General features: G+C 40.7%; 1 protein-coding gene and 1 long non-coding RNA gene across 3 annotated transcripts in view; one reads left to right on the forward strand and one right to left on the reverse strand.

The window, feature by feature from the left end:
* Nucleotides 1-3,146: 3,146 nt before the first annotated feature.
* LOC125351777 lies at nucleotides 3,147-27,731 on the reverse strand. Its single transcript, XR_007211015.1, has 3 exons — nucleotides 27,074-27,731; nucleotides 15,301-15,303; nucleotides 3,147-3,412 (listed from the first exon to the last, which is right to left on the reverse strand). It is a non-coding gene; the product is annotated as an uncharacterized LOC125351777 (long non-coding RNA).
* Sec22a (SEC22 homolog A, vesicle trafficking protein) overlaps nucleotides 11,816-27,743 on the forward strand; it is a 40,295-nt gene continuing 24,367 nt past the window's right edge. The window contains exons 1-2 of one of the 2 annotated variants that reach the window (XM_048346777.1): nucleotides 11,816-11,933; nucleotides 22,909-23,109. In XM_048346777.1, coding sequence (XP_048202734.1) covers nucleotides 22,928-23,109 — 182 coding nt within the window. In that variant the 5' untranslated portion in view covers nucleotides 11,816-11,933; nucleotides 22,909-22,927. Of the gene's footprint in view, nucleotides 11,934-22,908; nucleotides 23,110-27,743 lie in introns of those variants that run through there. The other variant, XM_048346778.1, reaches the window with a different exon arrangement.

Genomic DNA, 27,743 nt, shown 5'->3' on the forward strand with positions numbered 1-27,743 from the left:
GTGATCCCAGCTACTTGGGAGGCTAAAATCAGGACAATCACAATTTGAAGCCAATCAGTGCACAAAATATTCAAGACTGCCATCTCAACAAAAAAATTCTAGATATGTTGGTGTGTGCTTGTCATTCCAGCTGTGCTGAGAAGTATAAATAAAAGTACTGAGTTTCCATCCCAGCAAAAGTGAAACCTTATCTCTAAATTAATCAGAGCAAAAAAGGGTGGGGATATGGCTCAAGTGGTAGAACACCTGCCCAGAAAACCAGAAGACTGTGAGTTCAAGCCCTAGTACTATAAAGAAATTATTAATATACTTTAAGGAACAGAGTTGTTAGGATAACTAAATGAGTACCAAGTGATTATTAATACATAATAATTATTTTAAAATAATTTTAACAGCATTAATAACAGAAAATGGTAAAATGCAGAGGCCTTGCTATGCCACTCAATCGACTCCTCACTTGTGAAAAACAGGCTTTGTCTGCACTCCATCCGTCCTACAAGGTCACTGTCACACGGGAGCGGTGAAGAAATGATGGCTATATTTATAGCACTTAAGGAAAGCATATTTTGAATTTGGAGAACTTCCTCCACCTAAAATCCTCTCCTGTAATAAAAGTTTAAAGTCCTTCTCTTGCAGCTTACCTTATTTTTTTTCTCCCCCTTAAACTATAGCAGCAATGTCACATTGCAGTTTCTCTCCATTGGCAAGTGCCACTGTACTAAAATATGTTTCTTACTGAATTTTGGTTTAAGGGAAAATTCTATCTAGGTCATTTTCCCCTATGGCTAAGAAGTATGCAGTAATTAAAACATTATTTGTAAACAAGAACAAAAAATAATTTATAGCCAATGTACAGTCATTTTACTCTTTCATGAACTTCCATATTTATGTATTTGAATAAAACCTATGAATACTAACTGGCTCTTTATTCCAATAAATGAGACTGAGGTAAGAGGGAACTGAGGGAGGAAAACGCGGGCCACATAATTGAAAAATAAGATGGAGCGATGGATTTTAGATGCTTGTCTGCTGCTGAATCATTTTGTGACTTTAACTAATACAATGCTCCGTGCTCTGATTCCCCACCAGGAAAATTATGACAATAAAACGATTTGGAAAGCAGAGTATGAGGTCCTGTTTTTAACAAAAGAAGAGAACATCAACATGACTTTGTCACTTTTGAATTCAAACAGGAAAATATTCAAAACAAGAGTCAAAGAGATTGGATTTTTAGTTGTCCTTGGTAACTTATAAAGATGCCCTTTTCAATCTGGGGTTTTATTAAATTAATAGCACTCCTATTATTGCTTAGGCAACGAGAGAGATAAGTAGGTAATTGAAGAAAGGTGAAACACATTTAGCCAAGAAACATACTTAAATATTACCAAGCCTACTAATAATGCAATAATACAAAAATTGCAAGCAGAACAATTGAGTAACATTTGTTTGTTTGCTTGTGGCATTAGGGATTTGAATTCAGGATCTCACGCATACTAAACAGGCTCTCTACCACTGAAGTACACCTCCAGCTCTCACTTATGAAATTAGAAAAAAAAATTAAACTGAATATTCAAACCCAGGTTTTTGAGGATGTAGGGAAATGAGCGCATTAGGATTTTGTGGGGAGAGAGATGAATACTAACTAGGCTTGAACTTAGGGCTTGGGCACAATCCCTTAGCATTTTTGCTGGAGCCACAGACAGCTCCACTTCCAGCTTTTGGGTGGTTAATTGGAGATAAGTGGTTCTTGTACTTTTCTGCCTGGGCTGGCTCCTAACTGTGATCCTCAGATCTTAGCCTCTCCAGTAGCTAGAATAACAGGTGTGAGCCTATCATCCTATAGTGACTGGTATCCGCCAACTACAGGATTTTTTTTAAAGCAATCTGGTAGTTGCTTTACATTTTTTTAAGCCTGCTTAGCCCTTTGAGCAAAAAATTTCACTCTGAGGAATCTGTCCTGTTGAAATGCAAGGCAAAGCTGTGCATATGATGCTGTTTGGTGCAGCACTGTTTGGGATGACATGAAAAGAAAACCTTAACATCTATTAATAAAAAATGATTCAATGACTTATGATACATCCATATTGCCATCTGCCACCATTAAATAGTAAATTAATTCACATATGTTGACAGATGCATAAAGTATTTTAAGTGATAAAAATAAGTTGTAGGCTAATATACACAATAATGATCTCATTTTTAAAAAATCTTTGTATGGAAAAACACTAAACTAGTAAGAGGAAAAATGCAAAAAGTTAGGAAATGGCTCCCCCTCCCTCCTGTGCGCTCTCTCTCTCTCTCTTTATGTGATTCTACATTATAATTTTTTGACAGTCATGGCAATTCAGTTATTTTGACAGTTATGCAACTCAGGGCCTGGGCGTTGTCCCTGAGCCTCTTTGTGCTCAAGGCTAGTGCTCTACCACTTGAGCCACAGGGCCACTTCTGGCTTTTTCTAAGTAGTTTATTTGTTTTTTGTCAGTGGTGGGACTTGAACTCTGAGCCTGGGTGCTGTCCCTGAGCTCTTCAGCTCAAGGCTAGTGCTCTACCACTTGAGCCATAGCACCACTTCACTTCCTCTAGTTTGTTAGAAAGAAGAGTCTCATGAACTTTTCTGCCTGGGCTGGCTTCAAACTGTGGTCCTCAGATCTGAGCATCCTGAGTAGCTAGGATCACCGGCGTGAGCCACTGACACCCAGTTATAAATTACTTTTGTTGTTAATATAGCATGGAACTTCATACACATGAGGCTTTTTCAACTCTTTTTTTTTTTTTTTTGGCCAGTCCTAGGCCGTGAACTCAGGGCCTGAGCACTGCCCCTGGCTTCTTCTTGCTCAAGGCTAGCACTCTGCCACTTGAGCCACAGCGCCACTTCTGGCCATTTTCTGTATATGTGGTGCTAAGGAATCAAACCCAGGGCCTCATGTATACGAGGCAAACACTCTTGCCACTAGGCCATATCCCCAGCCCCTTTGTCAACTCTTTTCCTACACCCATCCCCCACACTTCCTCAGGCCAACCTGTCTTCCCTCCTCCCCCAATACCAGGGCTTCAACTCAGAGCTTCATGCTCATGGCTATATGGCTGGTGCTCTACCTCTTGAGACACTCCTGCAGCCTACCTTTTTGCTGGTTAATTGGAGATGGAGGCCTGTGAAGTTTTCTGCCTAGGCAAGATTCAAACTATGACCCTTCAGATCTTAGCTTCCTGAGTAACTAGAATTATAGGTGTGAATCACTGATGCTTGGCTGACTGAGATGTGGAGGCACTATTATGTAGGTAAACTTTCTTGCTAATTATAAAAGAATACTTATTGCCCCAAATTCAAAATCTAAAAAAACAAATAAAACAACATGAATATCACTCTCTATAGAAAAAATGATGTTTTTGGTATTATCTTCCAGTCTATTTTCTGTCAATTCTAAGTGAGGTTAGAATTACTGTACAGAAAAATCATATATTGCTTTTTTTGAAAATGTTAAAATTTATTCATCATAGATAACATCACATAGTTAATTCAACTAGTTCTCTATTGGACATAGTGACAACATCTTCACTAGACTGAAAGCTCAAAGGTTTGAGATACAGTGTCCAGCCCAGCCCAGCATTCCTTTCCAATCAGGCTACATCCAGGCTTCGTGTCTGTGGTTGTTCATAGTTGAGGGCAGAAGTGGGCACATGAATTCACACTTAACATGGGCTGGGGATATAGCCTAGTGGCAAGAGTGCCTGCCTCGGATACACTGAGGCCCTAGGTTCGATTCCCCAGCACCACATATACAGAAAACGGCCAGAAGCGGCGCTGTGGCTCAAGTGGCAGAGTGCTAGCCTTGAGCGGGAAGAAGCCAGGGACAGTGCTCAGGCCCTGAGTCCAAGGCCCAGGACTGGCCAAAAAAAAAAAAAGAATTAACTGTACTCTTGGAAAGTAGAGTATGGGTGCTTTTATGCCCCTCCCATCCCTGCCAACAGTGTGAAATAAATAATGTGTATAAAAAAATAAAAACAGGCCAGCAGACCAATACCAGCTCAGTCCAGGGAAGCACAGACACAACTGTTGCTGTAAACCATTTACAAAACAAACCCTAGGTGAAATTTGCTAGGAGGGCACAAATACCTCCCCCTAAAATGTCATCCCTGAGATTTCATTTGGTTTGGTTAATTGCTTCATTTTGGTTTGTTAGTGATGAGCAGATACACTTGTAATATGATTTTTTGGTGGGCTTTCTTTACCTTGTCAACTTTAAAAATACTACTGACTGCCCTAAGAATAAAGAATAAAAGCTGCTAAGCACTGAGTATTTGAAATGATTCCTTCATATACTGATTTTTCACTTAATATTTTATCCAGCGTTTATCCATATTTCGCATCACTTATGCTGTAATTTTATCATCATGGAATATATCATGCTATGATATAACATATTGAATATTTTGGTAGTTGTTGAGCTTTTTTAAAAACAATATTTGGGCTGGGAATGTGGCTTAGCAGTAGAGTGCTTGCCTGAAGCATGCATGAAGCCCTGGGTTTGATTCCTCAGTATCACATAAACAGAAAAACCCAGAAATGGCTCTGTGACTCAAGTGGCAGACTCCTCAAGGAGTGCTATCCTTGAGCAAAAGAAGCTCAGGGACAGTGCTCAGGCCTTGAGTTTAAGGCCCAGGACTGGCAAAAGAAAAAAAAAGTTTGGTGACATTGGGGTTTGAACTCAAGGCCCTATACTTATTAGGCAGGGATTCTATTGTTTAAGCCATTCCCTCAGCCCTGATTTTTTGCTATGAAAAACAATACATATATGGATTGCTCAGTCAGTTGCCAGATTGATTGAAGTATCTTTTGAAAAATGTGGGTCAAGGGTTTGGCTCTGAAGTCATGATGGATTCGAGTTTCACATTTATGTATGTATGTATGTATGTATGTATGTATGTATGTATGTATTTTTGCCAGTCCTGGGCCTTGGCCTCAGGGCCTGAGCACTGTCCCTGGCTTCTTTTTGCTCAAGGCTAGCACTCTACCACTTGAGCCACAGCGCCACTTCTGGCCGTTTTCTATATATGTGGTGCTGAAGAATTGAACCCAGGGCTTCATGTATATGAGGCAAGCACTCTTGCCACTAGGCCATATTCCCAGCCCCTTCAAGTTTCACATTTTAAGACTTGATACTTCATAAGTGTTATGTGTTTGTTGCTGTGTTACTCTAGAAGACAGCCCCATATCCCTGTTGGTGAGTCATTAGGAATGTTGACTCTGGTCCCTAGGGGGTACTGGGGGAGGGGGAGGATGGTCTCCTTCCTCTGTTGTGTGGATGGGTTTCCCCTTGTAGACTTGAGTCTCTAAAAATATCCTTTGTCCATCTATCATTCTCCTAACAACCTTATCACCAACAGTTAATTTCCATGTAAATCATTGTTCATTGGGGGTTGGAAATAAAAAAATTTCTACTTCCGTCATTCTTCTCATTATACATATCTTATTATTCTATTAAGTACAGCTGTCCTACCCAACTGGGAAGACTTTTTTAGTCTTAAATACAGTTTCCACCAGAAAGGCAGGATGTTTAATTTCCCTTTAATTATCATTTAAATATTTGTTGGCCACTTATAGTTCTTGGCAAATTATCTTTTCAGGTCCCTTGCCTGTTTGCAGAGAACGTTGCTCATTCTTTTATTGATATGTTGGCATTCTTTATCACATTCGACGTGTGTTTCCCTCAGTTTGTTTGCTGAATTCTAATTATTTTCATTTTTTGCATGTAAATATGTTTTATACTTTAATCTAGCCTATTATCTTTTTCTTGGTGATTTCTTCATTGTTTCCCTGCTTAGAGATCCTTTTGTATCTGAAAACATTCACTTTTAATTTCCTATATCTGCCTTATAATTGTTTTATGATTGAAATTTTATTTTACATTGATACAACATAACTTACGGTATTTTTTGGTCATATTGGTATTTTTAGGTAATACTGAATTCAGGGCTTGTGCTTGTTAGGCAGGCATTCTGCCTCTGAGCCATACCTCCAGCCACATGGACCTATTTCTTTATTATATTTTTGGTGGTACTAGGGTTTGAATTTAGGGTTTATGCTTGTTAGGCAGGCATTCTATCTATGAACCATAGACCTTCAGCCACCCCCCCCCCCTTTTTTTTTTTAATACTGGAAGGGAATTGTATGGCTTGGAAGCCTTCTTAGGTGACTATATTCATGAAAGCCAAGAAGAATCAGCTGAGACAATGGAGGTCATCTCTGCGATACTCAGTAAAGTGGCTCTCTGGAAACTGGGGCTGATGATAGAAGAAACTGGTACCAAATTTGGCTTCTGAGTACTCAAGTCCTTGAGCTTGTTATACAAACACTGCAACACACAGAGCCATACACCTACCCAGTTCAGAATACACATGTTTACATGGCAGGCAAATGTAATCCTAATATTCGATGTGCATTGTGAAAATGGAACTAGATAATTTGAGGGAATGGGTGGCACGGAGATAGATGTCCAACACAGTGAGAACTGGAATGTCTACAAGGTTTATCTGTGAGGGATAGGGAAGGAGTCATTATTCCATTTCCTTTGGTACCAGTACTGAGGCTTGAACTTGGGGCCTAGGAAATGTCCCTTAGCTTTTGTACTCAAGTCTGGTGCTATCCCACTTGAGCCACAGCTCTACTTCTGACCTTTTGGTGGTTAATTGGAGATGAGTCCTTTGAACTGTGATCCTCTGATCTCAGCCTCCTGAATAGCTAGGATTACAGGCCTGGGCTATGGGTGCCGGATTTTTTGTTTTGTTTTGTTTTTAATCTCTAGTGGGATGACAGAAAAATTCCAGGACAAACTTAAGAAGTTAAGAGTCAATGGAGCAGGATTTTTTTATGCAAAGATCAGAGGCCTGGTTGGGAAATGTCAGTAGGAAAACAGGACACATGGAAAGGAGTCACATGAATAGATGACCTCAAATATTTTCCATCTTTCCTCCACTATCATCTCCCCACTATCTGAGCCTGCTGAGCTTGCAGAAAGGGCTGTGGCTTAGCCTTCCACATTAAGAGCTGGTATCTGCTCCTCATCAGACAACGTGTCCCAATATGTATCTTCATCTCCATATTTCCTCATCTCTACATTTCCTCATCTCCACACTTAGTGCACATGTCTATAATGAGGACTGTCTTAGCCCAGCTAGCTGAGGACATGATGAGCTTTACAAGGAAGGAATGATGCTAAGCTGCAAGGACTGATGACCAGTGCCTGCCTGTAAGGATGTGGAGAAGTGCACATGTGACTGTGTTCTCAGGGGTGCTTAAGGAGTCAGAACATAACATTGGATAAGGCAGAGCTCATTGACCCAAGAACTTTCTTTTTCTTTTTTTTTCCTTGCCAGTCCTGGGACTTGGACTCAGGGCCTGAGCACTGTCCCTGGCTTCTTGTTGCTCAAGGCTAGCACTCTACCACTTGAGCCACAGCGCCACTTCTGGCCATTTGCTATATATGTGGTGCTGGGGAAACGAACCCAGGGCTTCATGTATACAAGGCGAGCACTTTACCACTAGGCCATATTCCCAGCCCCTCATATAGAATTTGACGTTGGGCTGGGAATACGGCCTAGTGGCAAAAGTGCTTGTCTCATATACATGAAGCCCTGGGTTCAACTCCCCAGCACCACATATATAGAAAACGGCCAGAAGTGGCTCTGTGGCTCAAGTGGCAGAGTGCTAGCCTTGAGCAAAAAGAAGCCAAGGACAGTGCTGGGGCTCTGAGTCCAAGGCCCAGGACTGGCAAAAAAGAAAAAAAAAGAATTTGAGGTTGACAGAGCTTTTTTCTTTCAGAATTTTAGAGATTTCATTTCATTATATTAATTCATTTCATTATATTCTGGCTGAGTTCTTCCTAATGTGAGGTGTTAAGTCAATATTATTTTTTTATCTTTGTGCCATGTATACAAAGTGGTTTCAATGTTTCCTTGGTTGTTTCTAGTATTCTTTTAGTTATTGGCTTTCAGTCGTTTGAGTACAGTGAGCTTTGATAAGGCTTTGTGTTTATTCTGTTAAGGATTCATTTATTTTCTTGTATTTGTATTTTCTTGGTTTGTATTCTTAACCACATTTAGAGAAATTTAGTCGTTATTATGTCAAATATTTTAAATTACTTCTCTCTTTCGGAGGCTCAGAGTATACACGTTAGGTAACAATGTATTGAACCCATAGATCACTAAGGCTGTATTATCTTCATTTCACCTTTTTTCTCTCTGTGCTTTCATACATATAATTCCTTTGCACTATTTCCCTGTTCACCAATCTTTCTTGGACAGTATCTAATCTCCTGTAAGCACAGTTTTCATTTCTGATAATTGGATTTTTTCTGCTCTAGCAGCTTGAATTTGTTTTTTTTTTCCTTATGGTTTCCATGTCTCACATTATATTTATGATCTTTTAAATTATTGACCATATTTATAATAGGTACTTTAAAGTCCTTTTATATTTTAAGGTCTAGTTTCATTATCTATGTCACTTTTAGATCTGTTTCTATTGACTGATTTTTTTTCTCCTGCCTGTAGTTTATGTTTTCCTGCTTCTTCATACATATACGTGTGTGTGTGTGTGTGTGTGTGTGTGTGTGTGTGTTTGTGATGGTCCTGGGGCCTGAATTTAGGGTCTGAGTGCTGTCCCTGATCTTTCTTTGCTCAAGGCTGGTGTTTACCACTTGAGCCATAGCCCCACTTCTAGCTTTTATTTGGTGGGGGTGCTTATTTGGAGATAAGAGTCTCACCAACTTTCTTGTCTGGGCTGGCTTTGAACTACGACTCTCAGATCTCAGCCTCCTGAGTAGCTAGGATTATAGGTGTGAGCTAATGAAGTCTGATCATATAGAATTTTTTTAGGGGGTTCTAGACATTGTGAGTGTGACATGGTTGAATACCTGGATTATGCTGTCTTTCTTTAAAGACAGTTATGTTTCTTTCAGCTAAGCAGTTCGGTTACTTGCAGATTCAAAAAAGATTAGACAGACAAACACAGACAGACAGACAGACAGACAGACAGACAGACAGATAGATAGATAGATAGATAGATAGATAGATAAATGTGGAGAGAAGGGCAGTGCGCGCAGGAGCAAAGGTAAACAGCAGACAGACCTGAATCCTTATCTTTACGAGATAGTAAAGAAAGAAAAATGAAAACAACAACAACAACAACAACAACAACAACAACAACAACAACTAAGTGTGCTATTTCTGGGGTCCCTGCATTCAATGTCCCAGGTTTTTAATAAGATTTTTCTATTACAATTAGACAGAAGTTGGATGTTTCTAAACTCTAATTTCTAGTGATTGTTCAGTTTAAATTTCCCAGTAGTTTTTAGTTGACAATCTCCTAGAGTCTTTAAGGATATTAAATCCACATAAAGATCCAAGGGAAGATTTATATATACTCTGGAGTTCTTTTTCTGATACTTAGCTCTATAATTATCAGTTATCTCAAGTTCTCTTTATTCTAGTTTCCATCTCCCAAGTTAGCAAGAGGACTATACTGTGCTTGGCTTCCTTTCATCCTATGCTTAGGTAAATAAGCACAAGATGCAATCTGGGGAAATCTTGGGGCTCATTTATTTTTGTTCTGTTTAAGATCACAATCTTATATCTGCATTTCCAGTGCCTGAAAGCATTTGTTTCATAGACTTGATCATGTTTTCTATTACTTATGATAGGAGACAGTGTGGTAGTAATTTCTTATTTATCACTGGATGATCTTAACATTTAAAAATGTAAACTTTGTATTGGATAATGAAGTATAGGAATACAGTTTGATGAATCTTCATTAATTCAACACACCAAGTAACCAATATTTCAGATCAACAACATTGTTAGTGTTCTACTTCTAATATTGATACTTCCTAGAGGGAAGCAATACCCTCACTTTTATAACCAAAATAGTATTTTTTTTTGTTTTGAATGTCATCTAAGTAGACTATTGTACATGCGTTTTTCACTCAGTCTGGTGATTGTGAGATTCAGTCATGCTTTGTGTATAGTTGTAGATTGCTTATTATTTTTCCTTTTGCTTAGGGTATATAGGGTACATATACTTAAGATACATATACTTAGGGCATATACTCAGAAAACCAATCTGTAAAGTCCCTGGAGTTTACTTCTGATTTATATGTATCTTGAAAGACACTACCTCATTCTTTCCCTACTGCCATTACCCACCATCATTTGTTGCTGTCACCACAGCAATGGCCTCCAAAATTACTTTTTTAGTAAGCCTTCTTGCCCTCTTCCAATCAATTTCCCACATATCTCGAGTGAGCCTTTTTACTATTATGTGAACATGAAACTTCTTCCTGTGAATATGCATATATGCACATATTCATGAATCTTTTCATGAGCATATAAGAGCATTTTTGTTGAATATATAGTATATCTAGGAGTGGAATTGCTGGACTAACTCAACAACCACCAAATTTATATAATTAGTCCACATCTTTCTTCTGAATGCTAAACATAATTATCGAAAACTGTTTGACATCTCCATTTATAAGCACCTCAAATTTAACATATCCCAAACCATTTGTTCTTGTTTCTAGTGTCTTTGTATCAGTAAATGACTTCGTAATCTATCCAGGTTGCTTAAGGAGTCATTTATAATATTCCTCTTTTTGACCCGTACCAGCAAACCAATCCATTAAGTCTCCAGAGTCCACCTCTGATTCATACATATCTTCAAATTATCCACCTCCTCTCTTTACCGCCATTACTCTAGTTTAAATCACCATCATTTGTTGCTTTGACCAATGGCAACTGCATCCAAAGTGGCCTTCAGTAACCCTTCTTGCCCTCTCTCAATCTGTTCCATAAAACATCAAGTGAGCTTTTAAATATGTAAATCAGATTCTAGTTAACAGTCTTTACTAGCAGACCATTGACCTTAGAATGTCTTTCAAATTATAGTCTGAAATTTACAAAATGGCCAATGAGAGCCAGCTTGGTCTAGCCCTGCCTAATCACAGCCTAAGATTCCTGCCCTACACTTCAACCACACAACTTCCTTTCAATTTTTAGAATACTCCAAGTTCTTCTGAGACCCAACTTCACACACAAGATTTCCTTGACCTGGAACATTCTCCAATGCCTTTGATATAGAGTTTAAAGTACACTTTTCAGCTCTTTTCAAGGAGAGAGGGCTTTTCTCTGATACTCCAAAATGAATCCATCACTGTACCCTTTATTTTTTTCCCTTAGTAGTACTGACCAAAACGCATGATTTAACGTTTCTTGCTCTTCTTGCACACTTGTTTGTGCCTGTTGCTTGGTAAACATCTGGTAAATGCTTGTTTAATTATGTATGATCCCATGAAGATTAGAAGGATCTGTATGTAGGGCCAGGGTCTGGCATGTCTCTGCATGGTAAATTTATTGTAGGGTGTGTGTGTGTGTGTGTGTGTGTGTGTGTGTGTGTGTTCCTTTCCTTGATGACACGCCCCTTCTCAGCAAACCAATCCATCAATCCATTAAGGTCCTGGAGTTCACTTCTGATTTACACACATATCTTGATAGAGGATATCCAGAAGGATATCTGCTTGCTCTAGGCCCACGTGGAAGAGAGAAACTGCCTCCAGACATCGGGCAGCGGGAGGAGATTAGTTTTCTTTCTAAGGGACAGTTTAGTACTAACCCCAGAAGACAGCCATCTCCCAGAGAAGGTGCGTCGGCGGCTCTCAATACCTCCGGGAGGAAGGGGTAAGACTAAGGCGATCCCGGAAGTGGGCGTGTCTTTGTGTGCTTCCCACAGAGCCCGATTGGCCAGAGCGAGTGGGGGCGGGGCTTGACGCTACCCTCGCCAGCCACGTTAGACGCGGTACCACGCAGCCGAGAGGCTACTCCCGGCCCACAAGGCCCTGCGCGGCGCGGCACGTCACTCGGAACGGCGGGTCCTGGCGCGACAGGTATGGCCCGGCCCGGCCCAGCCCCCTCAGTCCTTGTCCCCTCCTGGCTCGGGGTTCCGGGGCCGCTTTCCTTACCCTCCTGCTTTCTACCCCGGCCCGCCTGGGGTAGAGACGGAGCCTGAGCCCTAGGGTGGGAGCCGGGGACCCCGCGTGGCGAGGCCGCGTAGCTCGGGGGGGGTGTACGGGGGGAGGGCGGATATAGGGACCCCGTTCCCGTCCTCCTCAGCCAGGGCGTGTGGGCCTGCGGGCCGCGTGGCGGCGGTTGCTCCGCTGCGGGCCTGGCTGGGGTGAGGGCAGCCCAGGCAGGCTCCTGAGGAGGGACTGTCATCCCGGACTGCTAGCGAGGGGCGGCGGGGACCCCCCCTCCCCCGGTGTCTCCGGTCCAGCCAGGCTGTCAGGTGGCGTTTCCCGCTTGTCTTGGGCAGGGTGGACTTGGCGTTTCGTGGGGGAACGAGTGAGCCTTGAGTGGCCTGGCTTGCCTGCGCGGGCTCTCCGAAACCCCCGGAGGCCCCGTGAATGGCACTTGGGGAGTTCGTGTGGTTACGGAGAGAGACGTGAGCAATTAGCTCGACAAGTAGAACTCCCCAAGAGAAGACCAGCCACCAGCTGCTTTGAATTCTTGTGCCGGGGGGGAAAAAAAGAAAAGAAAAAGAAAGCAACAACAGTTATGGACTTTTCCTCCTGCTATTTGGTTTCCCTTGCATCATACCTGGGGGCTGGTGGGCCGCTCCATAACCAGCCCCTTCCTATATCTGCCTATTCAGCCCAGAGCCAAAGTGTCAGCCACCAAAGGGACATGATGAGATTCCCAGCTAGTAGCTGGAAAAACCACTTTTTAAAAGTCCGAATCACATTCTACACTCCCATGCCAAGAATGTAAGAAATTTGGCAATAATTCCTTAAACAGTACCTATGATTTCTGGCACATGAAAGTTCAGAATCTGACATCTGTGACAATGCCCAAAGTTAATTGAGACATCTACACATTTCCTATCGAGAACCATCACATCAGTTTAGTACCTTTTTGATCCCCTTAGTGTGTGACTAAGTAAAATTTAAGTATATTTTATGTTGGCATATGAGAGAAATCTGTGTATTAATAAAGGGCTGTCTGTGATCTTCCTCTTCATGTATTTGAGTAAAAAGTTTGAATGTGTTGAGAAGCAGTGTCTCCATAGTTGTTAGAATTAATCTTTAATTTCCTATTTACTAATTTAGGGATTGAACAGATTATTTAAACTTTTTGGGTTTGAGTTTCCTCAAAGACAAAATGAAAGCAACAATACACGTTATTTGGAAGGTTTAAGTAATGTGTATATAGTGCCTGGTCTATAAATAATAGTAAATAGTAATATCAAATAATAGAGCATCTTTAATGCATTGTAAAGCATGCAAGAGTGCTTTATAGGATGAGGTAGATGCTCTTAGTATCTTAAAAAAAAATGTGGCCAGGTGCTGATGTCTCATATACCTTTAATCCTCGCTATTCATGAGATCTGAGGATCTTGGTTTGAAGTCAGCCCCTACAGGGAAGTCTGTGAGACTCTTATCTCCAGTAAACTACTCAGAAAAAGCATGAAGTGGTGGTGTGGCTCAAGTGGTAGAGCAAAAGTCTTGAGCAAAAGGAGCTCAGGAACAGTGCCCAGGCCTTGAGTTCAAGCCCCAGGATTGAGGGGGAGGGGAGGAGAGGGAGAGGGGGAGGGAGGGAGGGAGGGAGGGAGAAAGAGAGAGAGGAGAGACTATTATTAGTTGCCACAGTTTACAGGTAAGGAAATTGAGGTCTAGAGAAAGCTTGCCCAAGTTTACTTGAGAGAGAAGTAGTAGAGTCTAGATTTGAACCTGGGCAGTCTGATCCCATGCAGAATCAGATCCTCTTAAAACATAAGCAATTATGCTAGTATTATTTAAAAATTAGTAGCTAGATATATTCTGCATTACTGTTTATCCCTCCTTACTGCTTTCTTTTGGCCAGTCCTGGGCCTTGAACTCAGGGCCTGAGCACTGTCCCTGGCTTCTTTTTGCTGGAGGCTAGCACTCTGCCACTTGAACCACAGTGCCACTTATGGCCATTTTCTATAAATGTGGTGCTGAGGAATCGAACCCTGGGCTTCATATATCCGAGGCAAGCACTCTTGCCACTAGGCCATATTCCCAGCCCCTGTTTTTTTGTTTTTGTTTTTTTTGTGTTTTTGATTGGTTGTAGGTCTTGAACTCTGGGCCTGGGTGCTGTCCCTGAGCTCTTCTTGTTTTCTGGTGGTTTCTGGTGGTTAATTTTGCCAGGGCTGGCTAGGATCACTGGTATGAGCCACCAGTGCCCAACCATTATTGCTTTTGTGAGCCTGATACAGTGCTGTGATGTAGAGATGAAAGAAACTTGGGCCTAAATGCTTATTCTGCCATGTATTACCAATTTGAACTTAAGAAAATGAGACTTAGTTTCCTTATCTGTAAGATGTGTTAATTATGTGGTCCTAAAAAAATGTTGGGGCCTAAGCAAATGTTGGGGTCTAACACATTTGTGTATGCATTGGGTGTCCTGTTCCTAGAAGTGAATCTAATCTATTCTGGAGTTTTATTCACCATATTCAGTACAAATGCCCATGATAGGAGGGTCAAAGATTACTAGAGAGACAGAGGGCATAGGCAGAATGTCAGAATAAATTCTGATTTCCTTTCTCTACTCAATGTTTTCCCACCCTGTGCATCACAGTATAGTCAACTAAGTAAAAGAAATCTGCCCCACCTGGTCCATCATATTTACACTGTCAAATTCCAAGTTAAATCCCCTTCTCATTCCCACAGATCTTAGCTAACACTTCTAATAAAATAATATATACCAAGTTAGTGCTACCTGCTTTAGTACTGTTGCCTATATAAGCTAAGTTGATAAACAGAAAGGTATTTAAAAAATAAAGCTCTCCCAAGTTAGTACAGGTTTAGGCTAGCCATAGCAGAAGATTACAAGAGCCTAGTAGCTATGCTCTTATGAACACATAGGATGATGCTCAGTGAAATGAACTTCATGTATGGAAACAAGTGTTATCAGTGTTGTAATTATTTTCAACATGCCATGTGAATCATAGCTTTTTTTTGTTTTGTTTTTCTTGTATTCCCTTCCTGTGGTTGTATCCCCGCTAGCACTACATCTCATCTGGGTACCATGGATACTGTATATACATGTATTAGAATTAGGGAAGGGAAAGGGACTATCAAAATTGAGAGACAAAGGATAAAAAGACAAACGATTCCAAAAGCAATACTTACAAAACCGTTTAGTGTAAACCAACCATACAACTCATGGTGGGGAGGGGGGATAAGGGGGAAAAATGAAGGAGGAGGTAACAAGTTGAACAAGAAATGTACTTACTGCCTTACATATGAAACTGTAACCCCTCTGTACTTCACTTTGACAATAAAGGAAAAAAACTATAGCTCTCCAGAATTTTTCATGTACACATTTAAGTGAAAAAAAAAAACTTTATTTTAAATTAGGAGAAAACTCTAGTACTTCAAAACTTACCTCACAGATATTTTTGCCAATAATACAGGGCAAAATTCAAAGACCAATATTTGGATAATATAATAGTACAGGTAGCATGGAAATTTAGGAATTTTGAAAGTGGTGTTTGGGTTTCAGAAGTTTAGGGAATGGTGAACTAAAAAGTGGCTCCAGTATAAAATGTCTTTTATCTTTAAAGAGATAAAGAAAGGACTTGGTGTGAAATAGCTAAGAAAACTACTCACCTTTGGATTTAATTACTTTCTGAGAAATGTCTTTGTAATAGTTTGGGTCTATAGTTATTGCCCAACAAGCTTCTGAAAGAGAGGGGTAAGCTTCTTGTTATAAGAAATACTCGCCACTTGCTTAATGATATTAGAGTTTGTTAACCCTGGTTTGTCATTTTGGAAATTTGTATTTCTCAGACTTTAAAGATGTGTCTAGATTCTAATTCGGGATTTTTTTTTAATTTTATCTCCATCAGTTGCTATTGGGGAAAGAAAGAATAGGTAACTACTCAGATTGCCTGTTAGTTTTCTACTACCTCAAGGCAGGTATATTTTCTTTAGTTAAAATACGGGAAGTTCCACCTTAACCCAGTTAGGATGGCTATTATGGAGAAAACTAACAACAACAGATGCTAGCAGGGGCGTAGCCAAAAAGGATTGCTACTACACTCTTGGTAGGGATGTAAAGTTCAACCACTGTGAAAAGCAGTATGGAGGTTCCTCAAAATACTGAACACAGAACTTGGCTATGACCCATCAATTCCACTCATGGGCATTTATCCAGTAAACCACAAAGAAGGCCACACTAAAGCTACCAGCACAACAATGTTCCTTGCAGCATTGTATATTATGGAATCAACCCAGATGCCTCTCAGTAGATGAATGGATCAAGAAAGTATGGTATGGGGCTGGAAATATGGCCTAGTGGCAAGAGTGCTTGCCTCCTACACATGAAGCTCTCGGTTCTATTCCCCAGCACCACATATATGGAAAACGGCCAGAAGGGGCGCTGTGGCTCAGGTGGCAGAGTGCTAGCCTTGAGCGGGAAGAAGCCAGGGATGGTGCTCAGGCCCTGAGTCCAAGGCCCAGGACTGGCCAAAAAAAAAAAAAAAAAAAGTATGGTATATATATATACAATGGAACTCTATGCGTCCATCAGAAAGAATGATATTGTCCCATTCATAAGGAAATGGAAAGACTTGGAAAAAATAATATTAAGTGAAGTAAGCCACACCCAAAGAAACATAGTCTGCGTGGTTTCCTTCATTTATAATAATTAGAATGTGCCGGGCTGGGAGTATGGCCTAGTGGCAAGAGTGCTTGCCCCCGCATGAAGCCCTGGGTTCAGTTCCCCAGGACCACATATATAGAAAATGGCCAGAGGTGGCGCTGTGGCTCAAGTGGCGGAGTGCTAGCCTTGAGCAGGAGTCCAGGGACAGTGCTCAGGCCCTGAGTCCAAGCCCCAGGACTGGCAAAAAAAAAAAAAAAAAAAGTGAGGAAAGATGGAACAATGTCTTAAAGTTTTGTCTGTGGCTCTGAAAAGAAAAACTCCCAAAGCTTCCTGTGCAATTACAACAACAAAAAAGCCAAAAAACAAAACAAAAATTGCAGAATGTTAAGGCCTTTAACCTGCCTGGACTCTTTTTTTTTTTTTTTAGTTTTTTAAAATTTTGGTCTCTGAGTTTTTTGTTTTGTTTTTTTTTCTCAAGGCTGGCACTCTACTACTTGAGTCACAGCTACATTTCTCGCTTTTTTGGTAGTTTATTGGAGACAAGAGACTTAAGGACTTTCTGGGATAGCTTCAAACTGTAATACTTATATATCAGCTTCCTGTGTCACCAAGATCACAGATGTGAGCCACCTGCACCAGACTTACCTGGGCTCTTTAAGTATATTCTAATCTTAGCTTGGCCTTGGTATGGACAGATTGTTTTTTCTACTAGCACAATTGAGATAAGATACAGGGTTCTTTTTTTGTTTTTAAAATATAAGAATCCAGCCAGGTACTGTTGGCTCACACCTGTAATCCTACCTACTCAGGAGGCTGAGACCTTAAGATCTCAGTTCAAAGCCAGCATGGTTCAAAGCCAGCCCAGGCAGGAAAGTCTGTGAGACTCTTATCTCCAGTAAACCACCAGAGAACCCGAAGTGGCTTCTGAGCTGAAGAGCTGAGGGACAGTGCCCAGGCCTCAGGTTCAAGCCCCACAACTGTTAGGTCCTCTCCCTGAGGGCTACATGCAGATGCCCCCACCTCATTAAGTCTCCACCCAGTTACCTGGGTAACCTGCAGACCTGGAGGCAGTTACCTCCCCTTTCCCTGAGGTCACCTCCTAATCCACCTGGCCACACCCCTTGCCCCTGCCCTAAATAAAGCAGGGCTGGGTGGGGGTCACTCTCTCTCCCTTCTCTCCCATCTCTCTCTCTCTCTCCCTTCTCTCCGGCCATGGATCATCGTGGCCACAGGCCAGCAGTTCAGTAATCAACTTTCTTTCCTGCCTGAATACCGCGTGGCGTTCTCCTTTACCGGCTACCTACTTTAAAAACCTAACATATATGGTGCCGTGACTTGGGAAGGGCTTAAGAGTCAGGACAGGCGGAATTCCCATCTATTTTTCTTCTTTTTCTGGGAGTATCCCCAGTCCTGACGGCCCTTTTTCTGCGAACCGAACTGCTGCGAGTAGCCACGCGGCACTTTTCACTAATATCATTGCTGGCCTCCACATCCACATCCACCTCCACACCACTTGTCTACCCTGGTGAGTGAAACTGCTGCTGCTCGGGTTCTCTGCCGCTCCGTCCGCCGCTTCTGCCGCTTCTGCCCGGTAAGCTCATTCACTCACCAGGCGCCTCCCTCCCGTGCTTTTTGGGTTTTGCATCACAGTCACACCCGAGCCGGGACACTGCTAGCACGCCTCTTGACAATGAGGCCTGCTCGAAATACTCACTCAGATACAGTTTTTGCCACTGCAATGAAAACTCTGCTAGCACGCCTCTTGACAGTGCAATGAGGCCTGCTCGAAATACTCGCTCAGATACAGTTTTTGCCACTGCAATGGTAAATGGTTAGAAGTCACTTATATTCAGGCTCTCTCTCTCTCTTTCTCTTTTCCTCTCTTTCTCTTCCTTTTTCTCCCTCTCTCTCTCTCATCTTCCTGCTTACTTGCTTACTTTATAAAATTCCCAAGTCGTACCATTGTTGTGTGCCTTGCTCACAAAGCTGCCTCTTTTCACAGACCTCTAAAACTGAGGCTTGACCATCAATGTGCTTTGTCAGCAAAGATATCTAAAAGTTCTTTTCTCTAGCATTGACCACGTGGTGAATGTTGGGTTTAACAGGCATCAGCTCAAGCGCCATTATGCCATGCCACGTGTTCTCTGTTAGTGTGTTTGTGTCCTGCCACCCCCCTCAACATAGCATCCCACTGGCGTTTATCAAAATATGGTTTCTTCATTTGATAATCTGAAAATTTTTGTTTGCTAGCAAAATTGTTTTTCTAACCGACCACGTGGTTCTAAAATATTGGGCAAAAAAAAAAGTCATTTACTATTGGAATTCCAAAAGACTCTAATGCTGAAATTCATTTTTGCATGCTGTAAAACCTATGTGCACAGTGTGTATGTCTGTGTAAATGTCATTTGTTAATGTGTTCATCTAGCTATATATCTGTGCTAAAACTCATCACATCTACTGAGTTTTGTCATTGCAGAATTCTGGCAAGTATTTGGTCAGTTCTTGACAAGGTACAGGCAAGCTCTAGTCCCCTTGGTCTCCTTGTTGTTTTAATTGGAAATCAAAAAGGGCTTTGTGGCAAAGACTCCTTGGATTGCAGTTCGAAGCCAGCCAGGGCTGAAAATCTCTCTCAAACTCCATCTCCCAATTAATCAGCGAAGAGCCAGGCTGGAAGCATGGCTGAAGAGACTTATCTCTTACCAGACAAATGCTGGAAGTGGAGCTCAAGTTGTAGAGTACTAGCCTCGAGCAGAAGTGCTCAGGGACAGTGCCCAGGCCCTGAGTTCAAACCCCGTGAATGCCAGTGGGGGCAAGCCATCCCAGCAACAAGCACCTAGACCACTGGGACTCAGCCAGTTCCGGCAACAAGTATCATGGAGTGGAGTAAGAGGAAAATGATCGCATCCTAAATGGAGTCACTTTGTCTCGCCCTTTCAAAATTAATCAGAGCCGGGGGATCAAGAGGTAGTAGCTTGTCCATCTAATGTCCATGCCTGAGTATAAGAACTGTCGAAGTCATCCAATTTTTAATTTTGTGCCCTAAACCCTTCCTTTTGCCTTAATATTTTTTTTTGCCCAGCCCCTCCCTCATGAGACTTCTTCCAGGCTTCATTCAAGGACTGGCATCTACCACCAAGGGACCCTGCTGCTCGCCTTCTCCAGGAGAGGCCACATTTCTGCCTTTTACCCCTAATGCCGATGCCCCTTGTCAGCAGGAAGCAGCCAGAGAGAGTCTTCGTCCTTTTTCATAACTATTAAAAGGCTGGAATGTTAGGTCCTCTCCCTGAGGGCTACATGCAGATGCCCCCACCTCATTAAGTCTCCACCCAGTTACCTGGGTAACCTGCAGACCTGGAGGCAGTTACCTCCCCTTTCCCTGAGGTCACCTCCTAATCCACCTGGCCACACCCCTTGCCCCTGCCCTAAATAAAGCAGGGCTGGGTGGGGGTCACTCTCTCTCCCTTCTCTCCCATCTCTCTCTCTCTCTCTCCCTTCTCTCCGGCCATGGATCATCGTGGCCACAGGCCAGCAGTTCAGTAATCAACTTTCTTTCCTGCCTGAATACCGCGTGGCGTTCTCCTTTACCGGTTACCTACTTTAAAAACCTAACAACAACCACCACCACCACCAACAAAAAAGAATCCAATGTCAAAATTTAAAGGGCCAAGGTGGTGGTGGTGTTTATGATTAAGAGGGGACTGGCTGCTCTTCCTAAGGTGATTAGGTCCATCTACAAATAAGTAAAATCTGCTGTATTTGTTGAATATTGATCCTAGTTTCTTAACTGGTATGGATGCTAGATCAGATTATTCGGGGAGGAAGAGATTTAACTTTCTCTTAAGAAAAAATTTCATCTACTGATAATTAGAAACAGCTCTCCGATAATCTTTTAAGGACTTTTTGTTTTGTTTTGTTTTTGCCAGTCCTTGGCCTTGGATGCAGGGCCTGAGCACTGTCTTTGGCTTCTTTTTGCTCAAGGCTAGCACTCTTCACTTGAGCCACAGCACCACTTCTGGCCATTTTCTGTATAGATGGTGCTGGGGAATTGAACCCAAGGCTTCATGTATACGAGGCAAGCACTATTGCCACTAGGCCATATCCCTAGCCCCTAAGGGCTTTTTTTTTTTTTTTTTTGTGGTCCTGGGCTTGAGGGCCTGAGCCTCTTTGTGCTCAAGGCTATCACTCTACCACTGAAGCCACAGCGCCAATTCCTTTTAAGAATTCGTACTGCTGGGTTCACTTTATTGTTATTTGTTATACTAGTATGTATTAAGAATATCCTCTCCCCTTCCCCTCCCTTTCTCCTTCCCTTTCCTTTCCCTTTCCCTTCCCTGCCCTTCCCTCCCCTTCACCTCCTCCCTCCCTTCCCATTTCTCCTCCCCTTCCTACTGTCCCTTCCCTCCCCATTCCTTCTTCTCTTTCCCCTTCCCCTTCCCGGCTTTCTCCTTTCTGGTTCTCTTTGCCCCTCCCTTCCCCTCCTTTCTTGCTCTACTTTTTGTCATTCTGAGGACTAAATTCAGGGCCTCATACTAGCTAGGCAGCTGCTCAACCACTTAGGCTACATCTCTAGCCTATTTGTGGTTTCCTTTTTAATATATTATTCATATTTTCATTTGGAAGAATGGGGTAAACTATTGACCTAGCAAAAGAAGAAAGTTAATTTAGTCTCAGAGATCTCTGAAAAATATGAAATTTTATCAATTTTTGAATTTTTACCATTTTCCTTTGTTGCTAGTAAATAAGCACTTAGTGACATTGCACTTTGCTGACCTGACAGAGTTATTAATCTTGTACACTTGTTTTAACTCAGTGATTTTCAAGTATAGCCCTGAGATGATAATACAGTAGTAAATTTGGGAATTTTTTAAAACTAGAGATTCTTTAGTATCACCCTACAGTCAGTGGACCAGAATTTTCTTGGACAGAAGGGGGCCAGAAATCTGTATTTTCACCCAAGCACCAAACTTCCTTTATAAGGCTGTACTGAGACTAATTATGGTATTTTTTTGTAAAAAGATTGAGAACAGCTTTATACATAGTATTCCTTTTTTTGTGTGCCAGTCCTAGGACTTGAACGCAGACCTTGATGCTGTCTCTGAGATTTTTTTTGCTCAAGGCTAGCACTTACATTTGAGTCACAGCTCCCCTTCTGGCTTTCTGTGGTTAATTGGAGATAAGAGTCTCACAGACTTTGCTGTTGCCCAGGCTTGCTTCAAGCCACTGGTGCCCAGCCTAGTATTCCTTTCATTTTAGGATTTCTACTAAATAAAAAGCATTCTCATATTGTGAGAGCAAAATATGTCTACTGTGAAACATTGTAAACACTTAGAAAGTTACAAAGCATCATCCATAGTATTCTTTCCTAAAACAATGAGCATTATTCACACACATACACACACACACAGAGAAAGATATGTATATATATATATATATATATATATATATATATATATATATATATATATATATATAATCTGAGCTGGACACCGGTGGCTTATACCTGTAATCCTAGCTACTCAGGAGGCTGAGATCTGAGGATTATGATTTGAAGCTAGCCCAGACAGCAGAAAAGTCTGTGAGACTTATCTCTAGTCAACTACCAAAAAAGCTCAAAGTGGACCTGTGTCTCCAGTGGCAGAGCACCAGCCTTGAGCACAAAAGCCCACGCGCACGCACATGCACACACACACACACACACACATTCACACATATATACACACACACCCAAAACCTCTTATTTCATTAGGATAGGGTTATATGTTTAAACTTACTGAGGTCAATGGGTATAAATGCTTTCATATTCTTGTAAAACAATTGTTTTGAGGATGGTATTTATATGAGCTTTTACGTTGTCTATACTTAGTAGAATGCTGTACAGAAATACAGAAGCAAATAGTATTGAGACTAGAACTAGGACTCTCCTTTGGCTTTTTTACTTCAGACTGATACTCTGCCACTTGGGCCACACCTCTACTTCCAGCGATTTGAAGATAAGAACTTTATAAACTTTACTGTCTGGGCTGGCTTCAAACCACCATTGTCAGATCTTGGCTTCCTGAGTGGCTAGGATTATAGAGATGAGTCACTGGCAGCCAGCTATAGATGGGTTTTTGGGGGAATTTTTAAAAAAGTTAATTACTTAAGAATTGTTTGTCATTTTGAATTGAACAGTTTTGCATACGCTTATCAGCTTTGCTTTTAATTTTCATCTAATCCAAAGTGTTCATTTTGTTTTAGGTCTTCTCTGTCAGTTAAAATGTCTACCATTTTATCTGCCTCCATTATTCGTGTCAGGGATGGACTGCCACTTTCGGCTTCTACAGATTATGAACAAAGCACAGGAATGCAGAAGTACAGAAAATATTTTAAGATGCTCTCAAAGAAACTTGCTCAACTTCCTGATAGATGTACACTGAAAACTGGACATTATAACATTAAGTAAGATTTCAGTTTATTTCATTAGAATCATTTGCTTAGTGGCTATCATTTTAATGAAGTTTAGGTGGTTGCAGTAGAAATTAGTGCTTGATTAGTTTAACAATCATGTTCTGAATTTATAATAAATAGTCATACTGTTATCAACTTTTTTTTTTTACAGATTCTCTACATTTACATTTGGCTTAATTTTTTTAATAGTTTTATAGATTACAAAAATTCTGTTAAGTTGCTTACTGGGTATTTACTGGAGTGTTTACAAGCCTAGGATTATAGCAGGCAAACTCTAATGGGAAATTAAAAAAATTATTTGATGCCTTCCCTTCAAGAACTGAAGAAGCATATATTCTAGTTGAAGGGGACACTTAGTACTATATTCTGTATAAAGGAAATAAGACTGGGTAATAGAATAGAGAGTGACTTTATCTATGGTGATCAAGGTTTTTCAGAAAGGACGATATTTGAGTAGAGACCTAAAGAATGAGAGAGGATGTAAAGAAGAATAAGGCTGAGATAACAACCAAGGGAGAAACCCTTTGATATATCTCAGAAGATGGAAAGAAAACCAGCAATCCTGAAGCATTGTGGACAGTTAATAGAAGGGAATAAGTTGAGGCATGATGGATTCTATTTATTTATTGAACCTAGTACAATAGAAAACCTTTGGGGAGTTTTAAGATGGAGAGTTACATGAACTGATTTTTGGCTTTGAGTAGGTCATTCTAGCTGCTCTGAAGAGTGAACTCTTTTTTTTTTTTTAAATTATGCTTTATTTATTTTTATTTATTTATTTATTTTTGGCCAGTCCTGGGCCTTGGACTCAGGGCCTGAGCACTGTCCCTGGCTTCTTCCCGCTCAAGGCTAGCACTCTGCCACTTGAGCCACAGCGCCGCTTCTGGCCGTTTTCTGTATATGTGGTGCTGGGGAATCGAACCTAGGGCCTCGTGTATCCGAGGCAGGCACTCTTGCCACTAGGCTATATCCCCAGCCCCTGAAGAGTGAACTCTTAAGGGAGAAAGAATAGAAACAGATTAGCTAGAAGACTTTTAGAGAAGTTTAAGAAGATATGACAGTTGTAACTTGAATAAGGAGATAATGAAGAGCCATGGTTGGATTTGGGGAATACCAGTAGATTTTTCTTACAGATGGAAGGGATGTGAGGAAAAAAGAAAAATTAAGAATCACGTATAGGTTTTTGGCTTGACTGCATAATGGGGCTGAAATGAGTTGACTGGAGAGGTTAAGTGCATTTCACTGGTAAAAATAAAGAGTTTTGTTAGTACCTGTAATATCTGAGATGTCCATTGGACATCTAAAGTAGGCAACTGGATATATGTGAATTTGAAATTTTAGTAAAAAGGATAGTATGAGGTTTAGATTTGGTAATCACTTTACAGTTTAAATTAAATATGTAGGAATAGGTGATACTACCTTGGAAAACATACTACATGAAACAATTAGAGAACACTTTAACTTTGGGAGCAGTTTGATGCTGATTACACATACAAAGGAAATCAGATAAGAACAAATTCCTTATGGGATATAATAAACAGAGGACTTTGGGACTGAGACAAGACTATGTCATGTCCTGAGGATTTCTTAAGATTTATGCAGGACAGAAGACATCCAGGCAGGAAGGAGAGGGAGAATAAGCCAAATATGTGATTTAGCAAGGTAGGTGTATTAACCTGCTTGGCTTTGTGTTAGTAGATGGTGATTTAAGGATAGCTATGAGGCATGTGTAATAATTAGTAGGGGACCAGATCCTGGATTGCCCTCAGAGTTCAGCTTGAGGAAGATCACAATAGTGTAACAGGTTATAGGAAGCTATTACTACAGGTTCAAGGACATGACTTGATAAAAAGCACTTTTAAGACAGTGGAACAAGGGTGACATCAACATTTGAGAGGAGAGATAGGGATGAAGGATCAACTTACTACTTATTAGAGTAAGAGGTCGGAAAATGATAAAAGAAAATGCCAAATAGAAAGATAGATCAGAAGAACTGATCAGTCCTGATTAGGTAGAATATCAGAGATAAAGAGAAAGAGGGACAACGATGACCAAAGCCTGGATTTGGACCGATGATAATGTGATTGTCAAAAATGAAGTCATTGGGGCTGGGAATGTGGCCTAGTGTTAGAGTGCTTGTCTAGCCTGCATGAAGCCCTGGGTTCGATTCCTCAGCAAAAAGCTGGAAGTGGCGCTGTGACTCAAGTGTTAGAGTGCTAGCCTTGAGCAAAAAGAAGCCAGGAACAGTGTTTAGGCCCTGAGTTCAAGCTCCAGGACTGGCAAAATAAAATAAATAAATAAATAAGAATGAAGTCATTGGAATGGATTATGGGAAATATGGAAGAAGAAAAGGCTGATGAAGCTCCATGTGATCATTTAAATTTAGTTATAGTAAGGCAATCTAGTGGCAATAAGAGAGATTTTGGAATCATTCACATAAACTAGTTAAAATTATGATGGTGGAAATGCCCACCAAAATTTAAAGAGATGACCAGAATAAAACCTGAGAAAATGTCCACAATTATTTGGATCACTCAGCTAACAGTAAGATAGATGAAATGTTATATTTAATTGGGGCTTGAGGATTTAACTAGAAAATGTATTGATGGTTGTAAAGTATAACTTAAATAATTTATTAGCCTACTACTATTTTGAGGGGCAAACACCCAAAATATTTAGATATTTTATGTAATATGCTCTGTTAGTGCTTTTCATTATTACACTGAATTTCAGTTATTGTATAACGTTAGAGCCGTATGTCAAAATTATGGGTGATTGGCATATATATTAATGTCGTAAATATCTTGGCTTAAGAAAAAATAACTTTGATGTTTTATATTCCTTTGCTTTATTTTCTTAAAAGTAGTAAATGTAGTAAAAATTTTATATACTCCCTTTCCATTTAAATATAAGTTCTAGATTTTATTTTTGCCCTAACTTATTCACACAAAGGATTTATGTTAGTTTGCAAAAATAATAATCATAATAATTCAAGAGAAGAAATAATCAGATGAAAACTGAAGTCAGGAAAATAATGAACTTAGGTAACATTTCCTTATAGTTATGTAAACTACCTAGTCTTCTTAGAAAAGGACTGCATATACTGCTGTGTTAGTTTCCTTGTGGCCAAAGTTGGGGGTGGGGGATGATCAGTAGGACTACAGGATTTAGTGTCCATTGAATAAATATGTTCTTCATGTCACTGAGACCTAGTACGTAAAAAGAGAGCATTTGGATAGCATTCTCCTAGCAGCTATAATAGTAACCTTTTTTATGATTTCCCCCCCCCCATCCCTTGGTATAAGCAAATGGTGTAATACAAAAAGGCTTTATGAGATAAATGTTTTTTTTGATTTATGGGATAAATCAATTGAGGTCTAATCTGGCCTGATCGAAAAATACAGTTTGGAGATACCTAAAGGAATGAATTACCCTCCCCCTCCTCCCCCTCCTCCCCTTCCTCCCCCTCCCCTTCCCCCCTCCCCCTCCCCCTCTTCATTATTGGGGTTTCTAACACAGGGCTTCACATTTAGCAGGTGCTCTACCACTTGAGGCATGCATTCAGCCCCTTTTTCTCTGATTATTTTTGAGATAGTTCTCATTCCTCTTACCCCTGGGCTTTTTTGGGCCATGATGCTCCTATATTTTGCTTCCTGCTCTAACTGGGATATGCCACTGTATTCAGCTATTAATTGAGATGGGGGTGGGGAGGTCTAATGAACTAATTTCCCAGGCTATCTTTGAACCTCAATCATCCTGTTTTTTGCTTCCTGAGTAGTTAGGATTGTAAGAATGAACTACTAGCATCTGACTAAGATTTCATGGCTTATATCCATGCATTGGAAAACATTTGTGCATGTTATTTTTGAAGCCAAACTTTCAAAAAAGAATTTTCAGTTGTAGTCCTGACAAGAACCTAGATTTCATATATTTTCTATTGTTGATACTCGTTAACAATATATGGCAATGAATTTAGTCTGAAATATATAAAATTGGCAATTTTTTCATGTACAGATAAAACTGATGGGATCTGCAGTAGCACAGTCAGAAACTGGCACTGGCTGCCTCCTCTTCTTTCTCAGCCTTGTTAAATCCTTCTTTCCTTAAAAGCCTATTTATTTTGAACTGTCTTTTTCCTCATTACTATTATGTCATTTCTTTAATGACCTCACTCCCTTCAGAGTTATACGTAGGACTTGTTGGAGTGCCTTTTCATAATTTATTAGAATTTCTTATTTAAAAAGATCTAAATTCATTTGTTTCTTGTAACTAGATTGTAACTCACTGAGGAAATTGATCTGCCATGACTTATACTATTTTTGATTTCTCGTTTTTTGTACTGTCATTTAAAAATTTCTATAGAAATTGAGGCACCAGGGCTGGAAGTATGACTCAGTGGTAGAGCACCTGCCCAGCAAATGTGAGACCCAGAGTTCAAATCCCAGTACTGCCAAAAAGAAATTGAGGTATCACAGTAGTTAAGTGTATAGTATAGGTTAAATCAGGTGGTACCTCGTATTAAATTCTAGATTGGGTAGGGGAAGAATAGAGTTTTGAGAGAAAAAGAAGTAGGGGAGTGACATTTAAAACTAAGAACATGCCTGTAATTTTCTGTCCCCTGTGTG

Source organism: Perognathus longimembris, chromosome 5, assembly GCF_023159225.1.
Source record: "Perognathus longimembris pacificus isolate PPM17 chromosome 5, ASM2315922v1, whole genome shotgun sequence".
NCBI lineage: Eukaryota > Metazoa > Chordata > Mammalia > Rodentia > Heteromyidae > Perognathus > Perognathus longimembris.